General features: G+C 33.6%; 1 protein-coding gene across 6 annotated transcripts in view; it reads left to right on the top strand.

Moving 5' to 3' along the window:
* The window catches only part of St7l (suppression of tumorigenicity 7 like), a 91,984-nt gene that overhangs the window by 29,493 nt on the left and 42,901 nt on the right, over window positions 1-19,590 (top strand). For 5 of the 6 annotated variants that reach the window (XM_010631292.3, XM_010631291.3, XM_010631293.3 and 2 more), the window contains exons 6-11: window positions 1,503-1,581; window positions 9,269-9,423; window positions 11,330-11,427; window positions 11,680-11,794; window positions 14,321-14,393; window positions 15,300-15,402. In XM_010631292.3, coding sequence (XP_010629594.1) covers window positions 1,503-1,581; window positions 9,269-9,423; window positions 11,330-11,427; window positions 11,680-11,794; window positions 14,321-14,393; window positions 15,300-15,402 — 623 coding nt within the window. The remainder of the gene's footprint in view (window positions 1-1,502; window positions 1,582-9,268; window positions 9,424-11,329; window positions 11,428-11,679; window positions 11,795-14,320; window positions 14,394-15,299; window positions 15,403-19,590) is intronic. The other variant, XM_033758290.1, reaches the window with a different exon arrangement.

Genomic DNA, 19,590 nt, shown 5'->3' with positions numbered 1-19,590 from the left:
ATATATTTTTTTTTTTTGGAGACAGGATCTCACGAAGTCACTAAATTGCCCAGGCTGGGCCTGATCTTGAGATCCTCTAATCTCAGCCTCTTAGATGCTGGGATTCAGACAGGTACCACTATGCCCAGCTGTCACAGTTTTTATATTATTAAAGCATTGGATATAACTTCAGTTGTCTATCAAAAGGGATTTGGTTAAATAAATTATGATACATACTTCATAAACTAGAATATTAAATAACCATGTTAGATGTTGTTAAAGATTCACTATTAAAATTTGATTTATAAATATCATTTAGTACTGTATCCCTAAAATGTACCAATAAACTCAATTAAAGCTGAAAAAAAATAAATATCATTTAACTTATACAAAAGAGACTCATCATCAAAAATCACAAGTCTAATATTAAACACTATCTCTGTGTAGCAGTTTCCTGTTCAAGCGGAATGATGTACTTTACCAGGTCAGTATAAGACGGGTGCTGACTTGCATCAGTTTGTCAATCTCAGGAAGCATACATATTAGCTGTCAGCTAGCTGGTGACATATTTGATATGACAAATGTATTTTGTTACACGGTGAAATATATGGTCTCCTTTTCTAAGCCAAGACTAATATTTTGTTTCCAAAGGAAAATTCAAACATTTTCCACATTATTCTTTCTGGGCAGATATGGGTTTTGTTCCAAAATCAACACTTATAGGTTCTCTTTTTTTTTCCTTATCAAACTTAAAATAGGCCAGATAGTTTTATGACTCTCTTTTGTTTGTTTGTTTTTTTTGTTTTTGTTTGTTTGGTTTTTTTTTTTTGGTACTGGGGATCGGACTTGGGTCCTTTGGATTGCGAGGCAGGCAGTGGAACCACTGAGCTAAATCCCCAGCGTTTGGTTAATTTTTAAGAGATGTTACTTAGTGTGATATCTTAATGTTGGTACACTAAATGGTAGCACAACTAATATTATTCCAGAGAAATCCTAACTCAGGCTTTTGTCAAATCTTGGTAAAGCTGACATCTTCCAGAGATGTATTATAGTCTAAATTAATTCATTTTGTCCTGCTTTTCATATAAAATGTAAATCCACATATTCTTCCTAGAGTGAATAATTGATTAAATTGACTTTGTTTTTAAATTCTTATATGTCTAGCAATCCCATAGAATCTTTTCAGAATGATGAAAGTAGAACTGGAATACTTTGTATTGATTATAATATAAAGTTATTCACTCAATTTTAACATGCATTTAGATATATAAATGTTCACATATAGTAATGGTGTAATTAACTTATGTTATTCAAATAAATAAAGAATTTACATGTAAAACTTCCTAATTTAATGTAAAAATTTCATAAGGTTAATGTGAGCTAGTAACCTAATTTCTTATTTTTTATGTTTAAGAACACGTTGTTTAAAGCTTTATTTACTCCCCTAGCTCATTCTTCATACATTTTGCATAAGATTATTTATGTTTACCATCTCATCCACTTTTGAAATATTTTTCCTACAGTTATGCAGAAGGCATGGAGAGAAAGAAATCCTCCAGCTCGAATCAAAGCAGCCTATCAAGCTTTAGAATTAAACAATGAGTAAGTTTTAGATATATGAAAAATAAGTTTGTTTTAAAGAAACTCAGGCAAATGGTTTTACATTTTCTTTTGTCTGTTTCTAAGACACTTAGTCATTAGTGTCACCTTTTTTCTTTTTGCATTCTAGAGATAAAATTTGCAGTGTTCATTGACATTTGTATTTTGCTTCTGAAACTGTAAATGTATGTTTTTAAGTAGAAATTATGTTAGGGATTCTGTTAAAAATGAGAATACTGATGGAGAAATGATAATTGTTAAAAGGGTACTAACATACTTATATCACTGTTTTAATTTGGTTTTTCATTTAAAGTATTCATTCAGTCTTCCAAACTTTAGTTGTTAATGGACCTGGTGGCATAAGAGGATTCAAAATAAGTAAACTGTAGCTCTGTCAACTTAATTGCCTTTTCATGTTAACAGCCCTTATTTTTGTATCTCTTTGTATCAACTTTATATTGAGAAGATAAAAATGTAAAATCATGAGTTAATTTAGTATTTACGTGGGACACATTAATAAATATTAATTAAATACATACAAAATAAATGGGAGCACAAATATAGTCCCGATTATGGTCACTCAAGGAGTGCTTCCCCGATAATGTGAATTTAGAGTTTTCCTCTGAAAACTCCCAGTAGATACATTATTCTCATTAAGAACTTCCAGAGGTGAAGCAAAAATGGGCAGAGGAATGAACTCCAAAATGAGTGAATACACTGACCAGAACTGTGATAATGAAAATAGTCAAAAGTTTACAATAACCCGATGAATGCTTAATTGGGAAAAATTACTAAATTTCTGTAAGAGAGCTCTATGGTTTTTTTTTAAAACTTACCCTAGCCCCATCCTCCACTGCCTAGCTGTATGGCAGCCTTGACAACAGCGCACATTCCAAGTGCAGGTTTCCAGTTCTGGAAGAAGTAAAATGGACCTTATTCTCAAGGAACTGTGGTCATTTTGACCTGTGGGGTGGTTTCCTGAAGGACCACCTCAAAGGGCTTGCCTTTAGTTCAACTAACTTGAACTTCTCTCAGCATTGTTTACTGCTCTTGAGGAACACTTATTGGCAACATTTACAGGCAGATATATTAGCCACTGTACCTAGAATAAGGGATCACAGCTGTGGCGGGCAGGGGAGAAATAGACAAACAAGAAGATTTATATGACATTTAGGGGAAATACAGATTCTTTTGTTGTTTTTAGGTACCTGGGATCGAACTTGGCTCCTTGTGCTTGTGAGGCAGGTGGTGACACCACTGAGCTAAATCCCTGGCTAAAGAAAATAAAGATTTTGAAAAGATCCCATACATTCCTGGGAATCTCAGAGGCTCTACACTTGGCTAGAGTTGGGCCATGCTCAGAAAAGACTTGAAAACACCTGATGTTCTTCTGTCTGGCTAATCTTCAGATTATGTACAAGCAGGAAGTGAAGGCTAGGGCAGAGTTGTAAACTGCCTGACTGAATGTTGAAATTGTGCCCCAGCACACAAACACAAAGAGCCCACAGCAAGGACTTGTTTTTGTGTATGTGTGCATTTTATTTATGTTTTGGTTTTGCTGTTAGAGAACTCACTATCAAAACATTAACTGACTACTAAGCTGAGAGCACAGACCTCATTGGCCACATATGGCAAAGAACACAGATCTTAACAGAATTGGCTCAAGAAAATCACTAAACAAACAACTACAATCAGCAGCAACAAAAATGGAATGGAGGTAATTTGCTTTCTAGATTTGCCAGGATCTATCTATATATCTATCTATCTATGGTCCATATACCAGAAAGAAAAGAAATTAATAGAAACTGTCCCTGAAGAAGCTTAGTTTGGACTCCATAGAATTTAAATAAACTCCTTAAAATATGTTCAAAGAGGTAAAGAAAATCATGAGGATGATGGGCTCAGATTAGAAACCAATAAAGAGAAAGACATGATAGAAAGAAATTAAGTTGAAAATTTAAAATTAAAAGGTATAATTGAAATGAAAAATTTACTGTAGGAGTTCATTAGTAGAGTTGAGAAAGAATCAGCAAACTTGAATAAGGTCAATTGAGACTACATAGTCTAAGAAGCAGGAAAAAAAATAAAGGAATGAAGAAAAATCTAAGAGACCTTTGGGACACTAACAAATATCCCTACCTGTGCATAATGGGAATCCCAGAAAAGAGAGAAAAGAACAGAAATCATATTTTAGGAAATAATGGCCTAAACCAGAATCCTAGTACACCAAATCCAGAAGCATCATGAAAGCATTATATGCCCTGACCAAGTGGGTTTTATTCTTGGAATGCAAGAATGATTCCACATATAAAAATTCATCTGTGTAGTTTACCACATTAACGGAATGAAGGAAGGAATCTACATGGTCATCTCAATGCAGAAAAAGTATTTGACAAAAGCCAACACACCTTCACGATAAAAAATACATAAGAATCAATTAATGGTCAGGCAAAGTAGTGCCCATCTGTAATCCCAGCATTGGGAGGCTGAGGCGGGAGGATTGCTGTGAGTCCAAGGCCAGCCTGAACTCCATAGCAGATCCTGTCTCAAAACAAAAATAATGTAATATACTGATAGAAAAAGGTTTTTAAAATGTGATTATCTCAATTGATGCTGAAAAATTGATAGAATCCAGCACCATTTTAAAAACACTAAGGAATCTTTCTTAACCCAATAAAGAGCATCTATGAAAAATCTACAGCTAATTACTGTATATGCTTAATGATGAAAGACTGAAAGATTTCCAAGATCAGAAATAAAGCTGGGATGTCTGCCCTTACTGCTTCTATTTAGCTTGATACTAGAGGTTTTACCCAGGGCAGTTAGGCAAGAAATAGAAAAAAAAAGGTAAAGAAGAAGTAAAACTATCTGTGTTCACAAATAAGATGATCTTATATTCACAAAATTAAAGAATTCATGCAGAAAAAATAAACCCTATAAGAACTAATAAAATATTTAAAAATGGGTTGGAGATGTAGCTCAGTGAGTAGAAAGAACATTTGCCTAACATGTGTGAAGTCCTGAGTTCTATCAGTACTAGAAAAGAAAAAAAAATAGTTAAAAATGTTGCAGAAGACTAGCTCAATATATAAAAATTAGCTGGGGCTGGGGATATAGTTCATGGTGCAGTGTCTACTTCTCAAGGTGAGTCCCTAAGTTTGATTCCCAGTACATAAAGAAAAAAAGAAAGAAAAAGCATCAGAACTATTAAAATACTTAGGATTAAATTTAAAGAGGTATAAGGATTATACAGTGAAAAATAAAAAACATTGTTCTACAGTTAAAGAAGACCTAAATAAATAGAAAGACATCCTCTGTTCATGTCCATACTCACCCATTCTGATCTATAGATTCAGTGCAGGAGACTGATGCAGAGGCTTGCATGTCCAAGGCCAGCCCGGTAACTTAGCAAGACCCTGTCTCAAAACAAAGAGGCTAGGGATTTAGCTCAGTGGTAGAGCTCTTACACTGTTTGGATCCAGTCCCCACCACTAAAACAAAACAAAACAAAACAACAAAAAACAAAAACTTAAAAATAAAAAACAAACCTGTAGCACATCTTCATGATCTTGGATTTTGCAGTGGCTTATTAGATTGGACCTCAAAAACAAAAGGGATAAAAGAAAAACAGATAAATTAGATTTTATCAAACTTAAAATAAGTCGTACATTAAAAGATACTATCAAGACAAAATAGATTTGTGATTGCCAAGGATTGAGGAAATAGGGAGATGGGGAATGACTGCTAGGAGGATGATGAAGATATTTTGGAGATCTTAGCAGTGATAGCTGCATAATGCTGAAAATATATTAAAAGTCTCTGAATTATACACTTCAAAATGTTCTAAACTGTGAATTTTGGTATGGGAATTCAACATAAGTTAAGAAAATGTCATTCCCTAAAATAAGATCTATTAGGAATTTGTAATTCAAGAAAGCCTCAAGGGAAGAAAAACCTCTTTGTACCATGCAGCTGTAATATCATTTAAAATTATACAGGCCAGGGATTTAGCTCAGCGGTGCTGCCACCTCCCTCACAAGGTAATGTTCTGAATTCAATCCCTGGCACCCCCCCACAAAATTTACATTTAGGGGCTGGGCTGTAACTCAGTGGTAGCATGCTTGCCTAGCAGACATGAGCAAGTCCCTGGTTTCAGTTCCCAACACTTAAAATGTTAAGTAATAAAATTGTTTATATTTATATTCTATTGCATCACTTTTTATCCAGATCTTTTTTTTTTTTTTGGACCAGGGATTGAACTCAGGACCTTGTGCTTGCAAGGAAGGCGTGATGCTACTGAGCTAAATCCACGCCCCACCATCTAGATCTTTTGAAAAATATTTTTTATGGTTATTTAAAGACATTTGATTATTATATCATTAGGATCTTATGTACCATTATAGTTTTTCACACCAGAGAAACTATTCGATATTTACACATGTGTGATTTATTTATTTCACTTAGGAGTATATCCTCAATATGTATCCATTTTCCCATGAATGAATCTAATTTCTCATTCTTTATTGCTGAGTAGTACTCCATTTTATAGAAAAACTACATCTTTATCCAGTCTCCAACTGATGGGCAAATGGGCTGTTTCCAAGTTTTAGCTATTACAAACTGTGCTGCTATAAACATAGGTGCGCATATATCACTGTGATATGATTCTTTTAATACTTTTGGAAAGATACCCAGCAGAGGGATGCCTGGGTCAAATGGAACCTCTAGTCCCAGGTCTTTGAGGTATCTCCATATTGATTTCCATAGTGGTTGCACGAGTCTACACTCCCTCCAACAATGGAGAAGGGTTCCTTTCTCCCTACAACCCCACCAACATTTGTTATTGCTTGATTTCTTGATAGCAGCCATTCTTTGTGGGCTGAATGTGAAATAGGAAGAAAAGGGCTAAAGGTGTAGGGAATGTGGGAACGGTAGGGGAAAGGTTATAAGGGAAAAGAAAAAATATGAGAAAATGAAAAAATGGAAATAAAGTGTTTGTAAATAGGAAGGGGAGGAGGGGATGAAGGGAGGGCAGGGACAAGGGGAAAAAATGAGAACCAAGACCTGTCATGTAAAGGTACAAGATCCCAATGATGAATGTAACTGTACTGTATACCTAAAATGTACCAATAAACTCAATGAGAAAAAAAAAAGACATTTGACCTTGTTTTTGGAAATGGCAGTCAGAATGCCTGGTGTTTGAAGGAGACGTATATCTTATGTTTTAGAAAAAATCCAGTATAATATATTGGAGGAATCTTTGCTGATTAGTGAAATTATCATATAGTTTAGATATACTGTTCTGAAGGCTAAGTGGTATAATTTGACCCCTATTGATCCTAATTGATGATAGTTATTTTACCATCACTTTTGTTTTGTGCCTGCTCTTGTACCACCATTTCTTCTGCTTAGCTCTGTTCAATTGAAATATAATGTGAACCATGTATGTAACTTTAAATTTTCTAGTATGTAGTCATATTTAGAAAGTGAAAAAAGAAATAAATTTGAAGTGTTTTCTTTAGCTATATTTATTTAGCTTGAACATATAAGTATATTTTTAAAAACTATTGTTAAACAGCTTCTCATCACTGTGACCAAATACCTGAATAAATCAAGAGGAAATGTTTATTTTGGCTTCAGTTTCTGAGGTTTCTGTCCATAGTTGTCACTTAGCCCTGTTGCTTGTAAAGCCTGTGGTAAAGGAGAAGCATCATGGTAGAACTGTAAGACAGTGGAAAGCTGCTGATCTCAAGACAGCTAGGAAAGAGAGACAGAGAGAGAGAGAGAGAGACAGACAGACAAACAGACAGACAGACAGGAAAAGAGCCAGAAAGGAAAGGAGCCAGGGAAAAGACACACCATTCAAATACATGCACTCAGTCTCATGCACTCCTGATAGCCGGTTCGGCTCGAACTAACTCATCAGTAGCTAGCATCCTCTTGGTCCAGTCACCTCTCTAGACCTCATCTCTGCACATGTGAGTCTTTGAGGGACATTTTAGATTCAAATCATAACAGCTATTAATGAAATAGTTCTACATTTTTCTTTTTTTTTCTTTTTTTATTGAGTTTATTGGTACAATCTAGGTATACAATACAGTTACATTCATCATTGGGATCCTGTACCTTTACATAATAGATCATGATTCTCATTTTTCCCCTTATCTCTGCCCTCCCTTCACCCCCTCGCTCTCCCCATTTACACACACTTTTTTTCCATTTTTTTCAGTTTCTCATATTTTTTCCTCTCCCTTATTACCTTTCCCCCACCCTTCCTACTTTCCCTACACCTTTAGCCCTTTACTTCCTATTTCACATTATTAATTATCTCATTATAGTTTAAACTATAAGAGTACACAGGATCCTAATGAATTTAAACTATAATAGTACACAGGATCCTAATGAGTTTAAACTATAATAGTACACAGGATCCTACTGAGATAATTAATAATGTGAAATAGGAAGTAAAGGGCTAAAGGTGTAGGGAAAGTGGGAAGGGTGGGGGAAAGGTAATAAGGGAAAGGAAAAAAATATGAGAAACTGAAAAAATGGAAATAAAGTGTGTGTAAATGGGGAGGGGGAGGAGGGGGTGAAGGGAGGGCAGGGATAAGGGGAAAAAATGAGAATCAAGACCTCTTATGTAAAGGTACAGGATCCCAATGATGAATGTAACTGTATCGTATACCTAGATTGTACCAATAAATCAATAAAAAGAAAAAAAAAGAAATCTCTGTATGAACATTAAAAATAGAGAATCCTAAAATAAAACTAAAAAGGAAAGTAAAAGAGAAAAGGCAATGATGTAACATGAAAATAATCCTTAATTCTGAAGATGAAAATGGTCCCTGAACATATTTAAATTGCTTCTTGCTCTTATAGTCTTATCTTATTCTTTTTTTCATTATTTAGAGAATACTTTATTAGTTTCTGTAATCAAACACTGAACATATTTAAATTGCTTCTTGCTCTTGTAGTCTTATCTTATTCTCTTTTTTTCATTATTTAGAGAATACTTCATTAGTTTCTATAATCAAACCCATGTAGATATGACCTTACATATTAAAAGGTTCTACATTTTTCTTAGTCTTCAAAATTCCATGTTCCTTTGACAGTTATGTCACATCTCAATTCAGACAGCAACATGTGGCTCGTGACTAGAATGCTGGATCATGCAGGCCTTGATAAGCAGAACTAACACACTATCTCCTGAAGAGATGTACTTGTTATTTCTGGGAATAGAAGGGAAACTTGCTGTTTCTATTTTTTATTTTTTGCACAAAAACAAGAATTAGTTCATCTTATTAGCCAGCTGTTAACTTAAAAGATACAAGGAAAATCTCTGGTTTAGTAGGGTGCAGAAAAATTGGAGTAGGCATAGGTATAAGAAAACAGAGTAGATAGAAGGAAGGAGTAGAATTCAGACCAAGGGAAGTTATGCTGCATTTGGAATTTTTAAAAGATTGAAAATAAAGAGTAGAATAGAAAGAGTGGAAAATTATGGAACTAGACGTAATGAATATATCAGAATAAATTAAAATATTGAAATGTTTTCTTTTTTTTGTTGTTGTTCAAGAAATGGAAAGTGTTGGTAAGTGTAAAGGAAACATGATATAAAGCAAGGGGTATATCCAAGAGAAAATTCTTGCTTTACCATTTTTACTTAAAATTGCCTTGCCTGTTTTCTTCATAGCTGTGCCACTGCATATGTTCTACTGGCTGAGGAAGAAGCAACAACTATTGTAGATGCTGAAAGGTTATTTAAACAGGCACTCAAGGCAGGAGAAACGATTTATAAACGGTCACAGCAGTGCCAGCACCAAAGTCCTCAGCATGAAGCTCAACTGAGTAAGAAAATTTGAACTGATTTTTACTGTCTTTTACCTCCTATAATTGGATCTTTTATGGTTAAAATGCAAAACAGTAATTAAAAATGTTTAATATAGAGGGGTTAGCTAATTTTCATAATATATAACTAAGATTTGTTATTTCTAATCTATGAAGCATGTAAGCCACCAAGACAGAAATATATATTAGCCAGAGAATGCTTGTGGAAAAGAATATATCTTCTGTGGTTATTGAGAGGAAATATGCTGTTCTGAGACTTAACAATAATTTATTTTATGCAAGAATTGGGGTGGTCATTAGAGAAACATAAGTCAAAAAAACAAGATTCAGAAGAATCTTCTAGTGATGATAATTAGAATTATGAAGATCCTATTGATGACGTCTTACCTTTATTTTCAGCTTCACTCAAAACAGTAGTAGAGGCACATCCCCAACCTTCTGCCCAGGCATGTCATTTTGTTTGCTCTTTAGTCTTTTTCACACCATCTGATTCTAGGTACAAAATTCAACCTTATTTGTGACTGGTTCTTTTTCTGGTTTATTTTTTTCCACAATATACTTAGGATCAGATGGACCATAACAAGTAAAGTTTTCTTTCCATTCTTAGGGATGCTTTCTGGGTTACAAATGAGACCTTTTTTTTTTTTTTCAATTTGGTTTTTTTGAGACAGGATCTCACTATGCAATTCAGGCTGGCCTTGAACTCACTATGTAGCCCATGCTGATCTTGAACTTGTGGCAGTTCTCCTGCCTTAGCCTCCAAAATGCTGACATTACAAGCATCCACTACACCTGGCATAAGTGAGACATTTTTACCAAAGATACTAGAATCAGCAGTGTTGCTGCTCCTTGCTTTTTCTGTGTGTGTGACTAGTGAGTTTTAGTTTCATGATTTTGGCAAATGATGGACAATAAATTGAAACATGTTTATATAATGCATTGTCTATTACCAGATAAGTGATGAATGCTTCTAGAAATTAAAATTTGGATAATGATTTCTCTCTAAAATATTGGTGAATACAGTATGTTTCATTACTGTATGTTGTTACACACAACTGTGGGAATTTTTTTATTTTGCAGCCTGGAGTTCCATTTTCTTTCTCATTTTTACCAGATGTAATGAAACTACATGTGTAAAATGGCATGCCATTTGTCCTTGTGTAAGATCAAGTATTATTATTTTATTATCCCTTTCTAGAAAGTTTAATAATTTTTTAGTTACTAGCTATTAAGAAAAATTACTGCTCATGAAAATTTCATTTTGGGAGTTTTGAATTTTTCAACTAAAACAAAGAGAATGTTATTTTATAGATTGTTTATGTTAAGTAAGCTAATGTTATATCTCTACTAATATATATATATATATATATATTTACTTTCTGTGAATATTAAAATTAATGGGGACAGGGCTTTAGCTCAGTGGTTCCGCCACTTACCTTGCAAGTGCAAGGACCTAAGTTTGATCCCCAGTACCAAAAAAAAAAAAAAAGAAAGAAATTAATGTGCCAGCTACAAATTACTTTTTGTATACTGCCCTTGGATTTCTATGACATGCAAAAGTAATTCAATATATATTTTAAGCTTTTAATACAGAAAACTTCAAACATACACAAAAGTAGAGAGAACTACCATTCAATATTTATCATCCAAATTAAAAAATCACAATCATTAATATTCTTCCATTCTGCCACAATTTAAATTTTTTCTTTTTTGGTATTGGGGATCAAACCTTGCACTTGCAAGGCAGGCAGTGGTACTACTGAGCTAAATCCCCAGTCCTGTCACAATTTAATTTTAATTTAATTCTCCAGAGTAAGCAAATAAAGTTAATAGATAATAAATATGTTAATGAAATATCAGGCCATAACACAAAAGTGATAGCTGTATCATTTTTTTTTATAAATAGGAAGAGATACCAATGTACTAGTATACATTAAAAGAAGATTGGCTATGTGTGCAAGAAAATTAGGAAGAATAAGAGAAGCAGTAAAAATAATGAGAGATGTAAGTAAATGTGATAACTGAACTATTATATTTTTTCTCCAAAATCTAAAAATGTAGTTTAAGTTGGCAGTTATATTAGTACAGAATCATTTTTAATTGCAATTATTATACCAAAGTATTTAATATACATATATTTCTTAAGGTTTAAGTCTCCAGCTTTATAAAAAAGCAAAATAATTTCTAGTTTAATGAATCTGTTTAGCTCTTTTGTGTTCCTCTGTTATGATTTTATTTTTTTCTTTTAATATACAGTTGATGAAAGAATTTCCTCCTCTTACCATGTTGAACATCCATGAAAATCTATTAGAATCACTTTTAGAATTACAGGCCTATGCAGATGTTCAGGCAGTCCTAGCAAAATATGATGGTGAGTTTTAATTGTTTTAGTTGATAACATGATTACAGTAATCTTGTTTTAATTATGTATTTATAAATATGATTCTGTTCTAGTATTTTTCTAATTTTCTTTCTCTTTTTACCAGTCAATATTTAGTATGCATGAATACAATTGCTAGTAAGTGTCTTCATTATCAGGACTTATAGCAGCAAAAGCCTACAGGAAGTAATTTTCTTCTGTCAAAGTTTATTCTTTTGTTATATTAAGTAATAGTGTGAGGCACTTGAACACAATACTGAACAGGACAATATGGCCTTAGCCCTTGTAGGATTTAAAAGTTCAGTGTAACATGGACAAATGAACAGCAATTACATTGAAAGCTTGTTAGGTAAGATAATTAGAAAAGCATCGGTGCTGTATACCTAGTCAAGTATGTTTTTTGTTTTGAAGAATCAAGGAAGGCTAGTTGAAGTTGCTTAACAGCTTTTTTTTTGTATGGGGATAGAACCTGGGACCTTGTGCTGTTAAATGCTTAACAGTATTTAAGAGCAATTCAGAATAACATTTTTACAATGATTTTTAGTTACAAATCATAATTTATAATCTCATGTGATTTTTATAATAATCTTATGAGGTACTGGTAGGATAAGTATTTTTACTCTTTCCAGTTACAGTACTAAATTAGGAAACAAGTTTAAGGTTAAATATTGAATAATATCTCCTAGCTAGTAAATACCTAAATCCAAGTATTCTGCTTCTTTGTTCACTAGTCTTCCATTAACAACAATTTAATTTACGTGGGCTGTTTTTTGTGGGGGCGAACTGGGGATTGAACTTGGGTCCTTGCGCTTGCAAGGCAGGCCAACAAACCGCTGAGCTAAATCCCTGGCCCTTACATGGGCTGTTTTTATTATTATGCTATAACTGTTTACTGCAAATGAAATTGGGAGAATTTTAAAGACACATGGACTTCTTCTCATTTAGAGTAAGACATCAGCTTTTAACTCCAAGGTGAAAGCTCCATGACAAACGCAATGTTTCTGGTCATATCTTTCATTATAACAATACATATAAGTCACTTAGTCATACTTGTCCTGTTGTAGGTTCCTACCCATTAGCTTGGGAATCCTTATGAGTTGGAAAGTTTGAGATGTGTTATAGTTGGAAAGGGAAGTTTATTTCTTTTAAACATCTGGAATTCTTAGGCAGTGCTTCAGTATAATGTAAGCTCATAGAGAAATTTGTGAGAAATTCTTTCCATGTGTAACTTACTGAGTGCATAATCATGATACTTGTGCCAAACAAGCTTAGGGACTAAATGTAAAAAATCAGAATAGGACATGCTTCATTAAAAATAAAATAAAACTAAAATTAATAAAGCCTAAGTTGATCTTCTATGTTCAGTTTTCGTGAGTCTTATTTTTACCTTTCCTTTATCCTGAAGTGTAGCTGAAAGCATATTTACTTTCTTAGTTCCCAATTTGCTAGTGTAACAGTGGAATTGAAAACACCAGGGGAGTTCATCAGTATTACTCTTCTTATAGCAATAGTTTAGGCATTCTTTTAAAAAAGATTTTTATTGCTTATTTATAATACAATATTAATTTTTCATTAAAAAAATCATCAGGGCTGGGGATTTAGATCAGTGGTACTTCACGTGCCTCACAAGTACAAGGTCCTGAGTTCAATCCCCGGTACCAAAAAAAAAAAAAAAAAAAAGATCATTTAAGAAAACATAGACAATATAAAATCTAAGTCAGGCATACTGGATCATGCCTGTAGTCCCAGCACTTGGGAGACTGGAGCAGGAGAATGGCTTTGAGTTCAAGGTCAGCCTGGACTACATAGTAAGTACAAGGCTAACCTAAACAACATAGTAGCAAGATTCTGTATCCAAAGACAAAAAATTAAAAAGTAAGAAAATGGAAAAATAAAAATCACCTTTATTTTTAAATTTTTAAATGTAGAATCTTTAAATTTTAAATTTTTTTCTCAGTATTCCCTCTTTGAATAGGTGGAGATTTTTTACATAGTTCTAATTATGCTATGACTTTGAATAGTCTTACTGTAAGCAGATTTTTTGTTTTATTTTATTTTCTATTTTTTTGGTACTGGGGATCGAACTCGGGTCCTTCCTTGTGCTTGCGAGGCAGGCGCCGAAACCATTGAGCTAAATCCCCAGGCCCCCCGCCTTTTGGTACCGGGTATCAAACTCAGGCCCTTGTGCTTGTGAGGCAGGTGGTGGAACCACTGAGCCAAATCCTTGGCTGTAAGCAGATTATTATAAACATTTTTTTATCCTTTGTCACCATAACACAGAAGGCTTTTATATGCATAATTGAATTTCTGCCAGAAAGTATGATTCTCTGTTTTGAAAAGAGAAAACTGAGATCAAAGAAGTTGCTACTAGCTGGGGATACATAGCTAGTATGTAGTAGAATAAAGGTTGAAGCTCAGGTCTTTGAACAATGTTTCCAGGTGCTTTTGCCATCCACTATAAGTTATTCTTATAATCTTTAAGACATTTTTGCAAATAACTGCAAATTATTATTACAGATATCAGCCTTCCAAAGTCAGCAGCAATCTGTTACACAGCAGCACTGTTGAAAACAAGGACTGTTTCAGACAAGTAAGTAATTATGAAAACTACAATAATTGGGAAAGATTGCTAGATTCAATGTTGCTTTTCCTCTACTGACTTTAAAAAGTGCTGTTTTTCCTCTGTTCTTCCTTCTAAATAACTCTTGATCTTTGGTGACTTTGAGGCTTCTCATTGTGTGTGGTGGAAAAGTTTTTAGAATTAAGTAATCTGGGTCTTAAATTCAAACTCTACCACATACTAGCCATAGAAGTTTGGCCAAGTTCTTTTTCTCATAATGTAGAATGGTTCTGTGAGATATGTATATTAATTGCCTAAAACAGTGTCTAGAAAGAAAATGGAGCTGTAATAGTTGGTATGATGATAAGGTGTGTAGAAGGGAAATAGGTTTCATGTTGTTTGTTCTTAGATTATACAGGAATTGAATTACTATGCTTCTCTTATAGTTTTGACTCCCCTTAAGGTATTATCTTTATTTTATAGATAAGATATTCAGAAACTGAATGGGTGCCTTGGCAGTACACTGCCTCAAAAACAAACAAACAAAACCAACCAGATACTCAGAAACCAAACACGTGGTGGCTATTTTCTTTCATTTTAGATTACTATGACTTGATAAGAATGAAATATCTGGTCTGTTTCTTCTGGGATAAAAATTTGATTAAAAATACTATACTTTCATTTTATAGAATTTCTTACTGTACAACTCTCCCCACAAAGGCTTTCTTTACCTAAATTTGAAGATTTTTATTCTTTGTGCTACATTGTTTTATATATCAAAACAGAAGATTTTACTTTCATTTTTAGTAGTTAGCTGGTTTTGTCTTTGGTCAATCCAAGAAACCTCTTTAATTCAGAGGACTACATTGTGATCTAAATCTACAATTTTTTCCTTTATTGGTGTATTCATTTCTTCATTTCTTGGTTTTCTTACAGATTCTCTCCAGAAACAGCCTCCAGAAGAGGGTTAAGCACAGCAGAAATTAGTGCTGTGGAAGCAATCCATAGAGCTGTGGAATTTAATCCTCATGTTCCAAAAGTGAGAAATTTTGTGATGAAAATATTACTTTTATTTTAAATTCATCAAATTGATAACAGTGTGTAGATAAATGAGGCAGAACTGTTTTAGTCTGCTGTATTTTGATGCTTACTAGTCACCTTAAAAGAGATGTTAAAAGGCATTTAGAAAAGTGCATAAGAGCGATATTTTATCATAGACTTTGTAAGTGCTGTTAAAAATTTTTGAACTATGTTTATCATTTAGCTTTTTTTGTTTTGTGTTGTGGTGCTGGTTGGGGATTGAACCCAGAACCTGGTGCATGCTAGGCAAGTGTTGGGTCCTGAGCTACACATTGTCCCACTTAGCTACTCTTATTATAGGTACAGTGAAGAAACAGTAAAAAATGGCTTGGTCTTGATAAAAAATCATTTATATTTCAGATCACTAAACAGAATTTCCTGCTATTGTAAAAGCCTTTTCTATATAGATTCTTGGGTTTTAAGCTAGGGCTAAGTAGACAAAACTGAAGACATATAGATTAAAACAATCCATGATAGGAAACAAATGCATGTAGAAGTTTCCAGGAAAACTAAAACTACCTGCTTCATTTGCTTATCTATTATACACCACAAATTATCAGTTAATCCTTGTGTATTATTACTCAAATACCTAAGCACCCAAAACCCAAGATTACAGTCTGTGTGTTACAAACAGTGCCTCCAAGTTAGGAACATGTAATATCTAAGGACCTGAGTTCAATCCCCAGTAAAAAAAAAATAAAAAAAATAAAAATAAAAAAATAGATGGCTGGGATTGTAGCTCAGTAATAGAGCATTTGGCTATCATGTGCAAGGCCTGTGTTTGATCTCTGCTATTGAAAAAAAATTGATGCCCTTACTACAAAATATACCCTAATGCTAGAATAGTATGTGTTAATAGAATTTGGAAGCTAGTAGACAGTAAAGAGATTATTCTGTGAAAGATAATCTCTAAGTGGTAGAGCACTAGCCTAGCATGTTTAAGGGGTTTGATCTGCATTGCTACAAAAATTTAAAAACAAAAACAAAACAAAAAAACCACAAAGCTACTATTTATATCAACAAGTATTTATATTATTCTTACAAGTGAAACTGGTTTTATAAATTTAAAATTTTAATGTGAAATAATACACATGCAGCAAAATGTACAAAACAGAAACTTGAATTTTAATGATTAATTGTAAAGCAAATGCTTGATGGTATAATCACTCTACTCTGGGTGGCTGAAGCAGGAGGATCCCAAGTTTGAGCCCAGCCCAGGCAGCACAGCAATTTGGTGAGAACTTGTCTCCAAAAATAGAGAAGGACTGGGATATAGTTCATTGCAGAGGCCCTGAATTCAATCCCTAATACTGAAAGAAAAAAAAAGCAATGCTTGGAAACTACCACTGAGGTAAGAAAATAGAGCACTGTCCTGTGCCCAGAAGCCCAATGACAACCCTTTTCCAATTAAAACTGCCTGATTCCTACCTAAACATAACTGCTATTCTGACATTAATTATGCACACTTCTTCCTTTTCTTTATATTTTTGTACTCTACTTTCCCTTTATTACTCTTGTTAAAAACATGTTAAAGGCTGCTATCTGTCTATTTCTTTGTCTCTCTTCAGTCTCTGGAATAACTGGTATAGGGCTGGAGATTGTAGTTCAATGACAGAGCACTTGCCTATGTTCAGTTCCCCAGGACTGAAAGAAAAATTCTTTGTATAAAATTAGATCCATTTCTGTCTTAAATGATTAGTAAAATTTTGTGGAAAAGCCATCTAATCCTGGAGATTTCTTTGTAGGAAGTTTTAAGTTATGAATTTTACTTCAGTTTAATGTTAAATTACTAGTATAATTTAAAAAAATAATCTAATAACTATTAAAATTTTTGTTTGTTTGGTACCTGGGATCGAACTCAGGACCTTGTGCTTGCAAGGTAGGCAGTGGAACCACTGAGCTAAATCCCTGGCCCTAAAATTTTTGTTCTTATTGATTTTTGTAAGTTGTATGTCTCTAAGAATTATTTCCTCAGTCTTTTCAAATATGTTGGCACGAAGTCAGAAAATATTTTTATTATGTTTGTAGGATCAATTGTAATATCTTTCTTTTGGAGACATGGTCATTATGTAGTTCAGGCTGGACTTGAATTTGTGAGCCCCTGAGTGTTGGGATTACAGGCATGTACCACCGAACCCAGCTTTGAATTTGTCACATTGGCTACTTTTTTTTTTTTCCTTTTTTGGTACCGAGAATCAAACTTGGGCCCTTGCACTTGAAAGGCAGGCAGCAAAACCACTGAGCCAAATCCCCAGCCCACTTTTTTCCTTTTGATCAGATTCCCCAGGAGTCTATCTGTTTTATTAATCTTTACCAAGAACCAAGTTCTGGTTTCATTAATCCTTCTGTCTGATCACTTGTTTTTTGGTTTATTCATTTCTGCTTTTTACTGATTTTCTTCAACTTTATTTCATCATTTTTTATTTCCTATATCTTCTCACATAGTCGTTAATTCTCAGCCTGCCTTTGTTCTAAAATTATTTTTTTGTTTTGTTTTGTTTTTTTATTTTTGGTATCGGGGATTGAACTCAGGTCCTTGCGCTTGCAAAGCAGGCCATCGAACCACCGAGCTAAATCCCCGGCACATTCTAAAATAGTCAATTAAATTTAGAACCTTCTCTAAGAATAATTTAAATTGTATACAGTAGCAATATTTTCAGTATAATCAGCTCAAAATATTTTCTACTGACATTATGACTTATTTATTCCCTCTTTTTTGAGGGGTTGTTTGTATTTTTGAGAGAGGGTCTTCTTTTTTTTGTTTGTTTGTTTTTTGATACTGGGGATTGAACTCGGGTCCTTACACTTGTGAGCCAGTCAGTGGAACCACTGAGCTAACTCCCCGGCCCAAGACAGGGTCGTCTAATGTAGCTCAGTGCCACTAAGCTAAATCCCCTGTCCTAAAATCCATTTTCTTTCATAGGTAGAAATTTACATGTTTTTCCCTCAACTGAACAAAACAGTTGACAATTCAGCTCTGTCAAAATATCCAGCCAAGTAGTGTTATAAACTTAGATGATTATTTGTGGATAGACATTTAGAGCTGAATGTTATTAAACAGGATAATCATTAAAGATTTTTGGAGAAATTTTAAGCTCCAACTATTTGAATAATACTCCACTTAAATAATACTGCAGGAACTGGGAAAACTCTGGAATTTGTGCTGTTTTAGTTAGGGTTTTAGAAGTGATGAAGTATGTACAGACCTTTCTTTCTCTTGTGGTTGCTTCCTGACTCTCAGCAGGAGGCAAGCAAAAATAAAGAGCTTTAGGGGATTTTTTTTGCAAACATCAACTGTATGTTGTGATAGTTTATTTAATCTAATGAACAGTGTAGTTTCTCTCTATATATTTAAAGCTCTTATTCTTATACATTTATTATGCAAATTTATCAAATGGTTATATGAATCTTAGCAGTAAAATGATAAGAGATAAAGTTGTTTAATCAGGAGCATTTTTGGCAGCTTTGCATATAACTACAATAGAAATGGCTGTAGTTCTAGAGCTGTGCAATTTGTTAAAGCTGGAAATGATTAGAAGTGCAATAAAGATCGTATAAATCTCTTTAGGCTATGAGTTTGCTTTAGGCATTTCATTAATATTGATTTCTTGTGTAGTTTTTTTATTCTACTGAATGAATTTCAGTGTATAGTGTATAGTACTGCAGTAAAAATTAAAACAGCATGTTTTCATGGTTTTTGACTTGTTCTTCATTACCTAGTTATGGCTTTGATTCAAGAAATATTTTTTTTCAAGTCACTGAACAAGAAAAAGATTCTGCATCTTTCAGCTACTATACAGGAAATCAGTTTTTCAATTTTTAGTAGAAAATGTTTTGTGAATTCTAAATATTTCACAGCATCCTGTTTTGTTCATTATAGTATTTCATATTCTTTATTACCTGACCATGAACGTTTTGTTCTTTTTGAGATAACTTAGATTATAAAATCCACTCTTTTAAAATATAGAATTTAGTGATTTTTAATACATTCACCAGGTTGAAAGTCATTACCACTATCCGATTTTAGAACACTTTCATTACCCCAGAAAGAAATCCTGTGCCTACTATTAGTCACTTCTCCTTCCTCCCACCCCATCTCTGGCAACCTATTTTAGATTTCTTTTTCTTTTTTTTTTTTTTTTTTTTG

The sequence above is a fragment of the Fukomys damarensis genome, unplaced genomic scaffold (genome assembly GCF_012274545.1).
Source record: "Fukomys damarensis isolate Sample0158 unplaced genomic scaffold, DMR_v1.0_HiC HiC_scaffold_33, whole genome shotgun sequence".
Classification (NCBI taxonomy): domain Eukaryota; kingdom Metazoa; phylum Chordata; class Mammalia; order Rodentia; family Bathyergidae; genus Fukomys; species Fukomys damarensis.
This window is presented reverse-complemented; position numbering and strand designations above follow the sequence as displayed.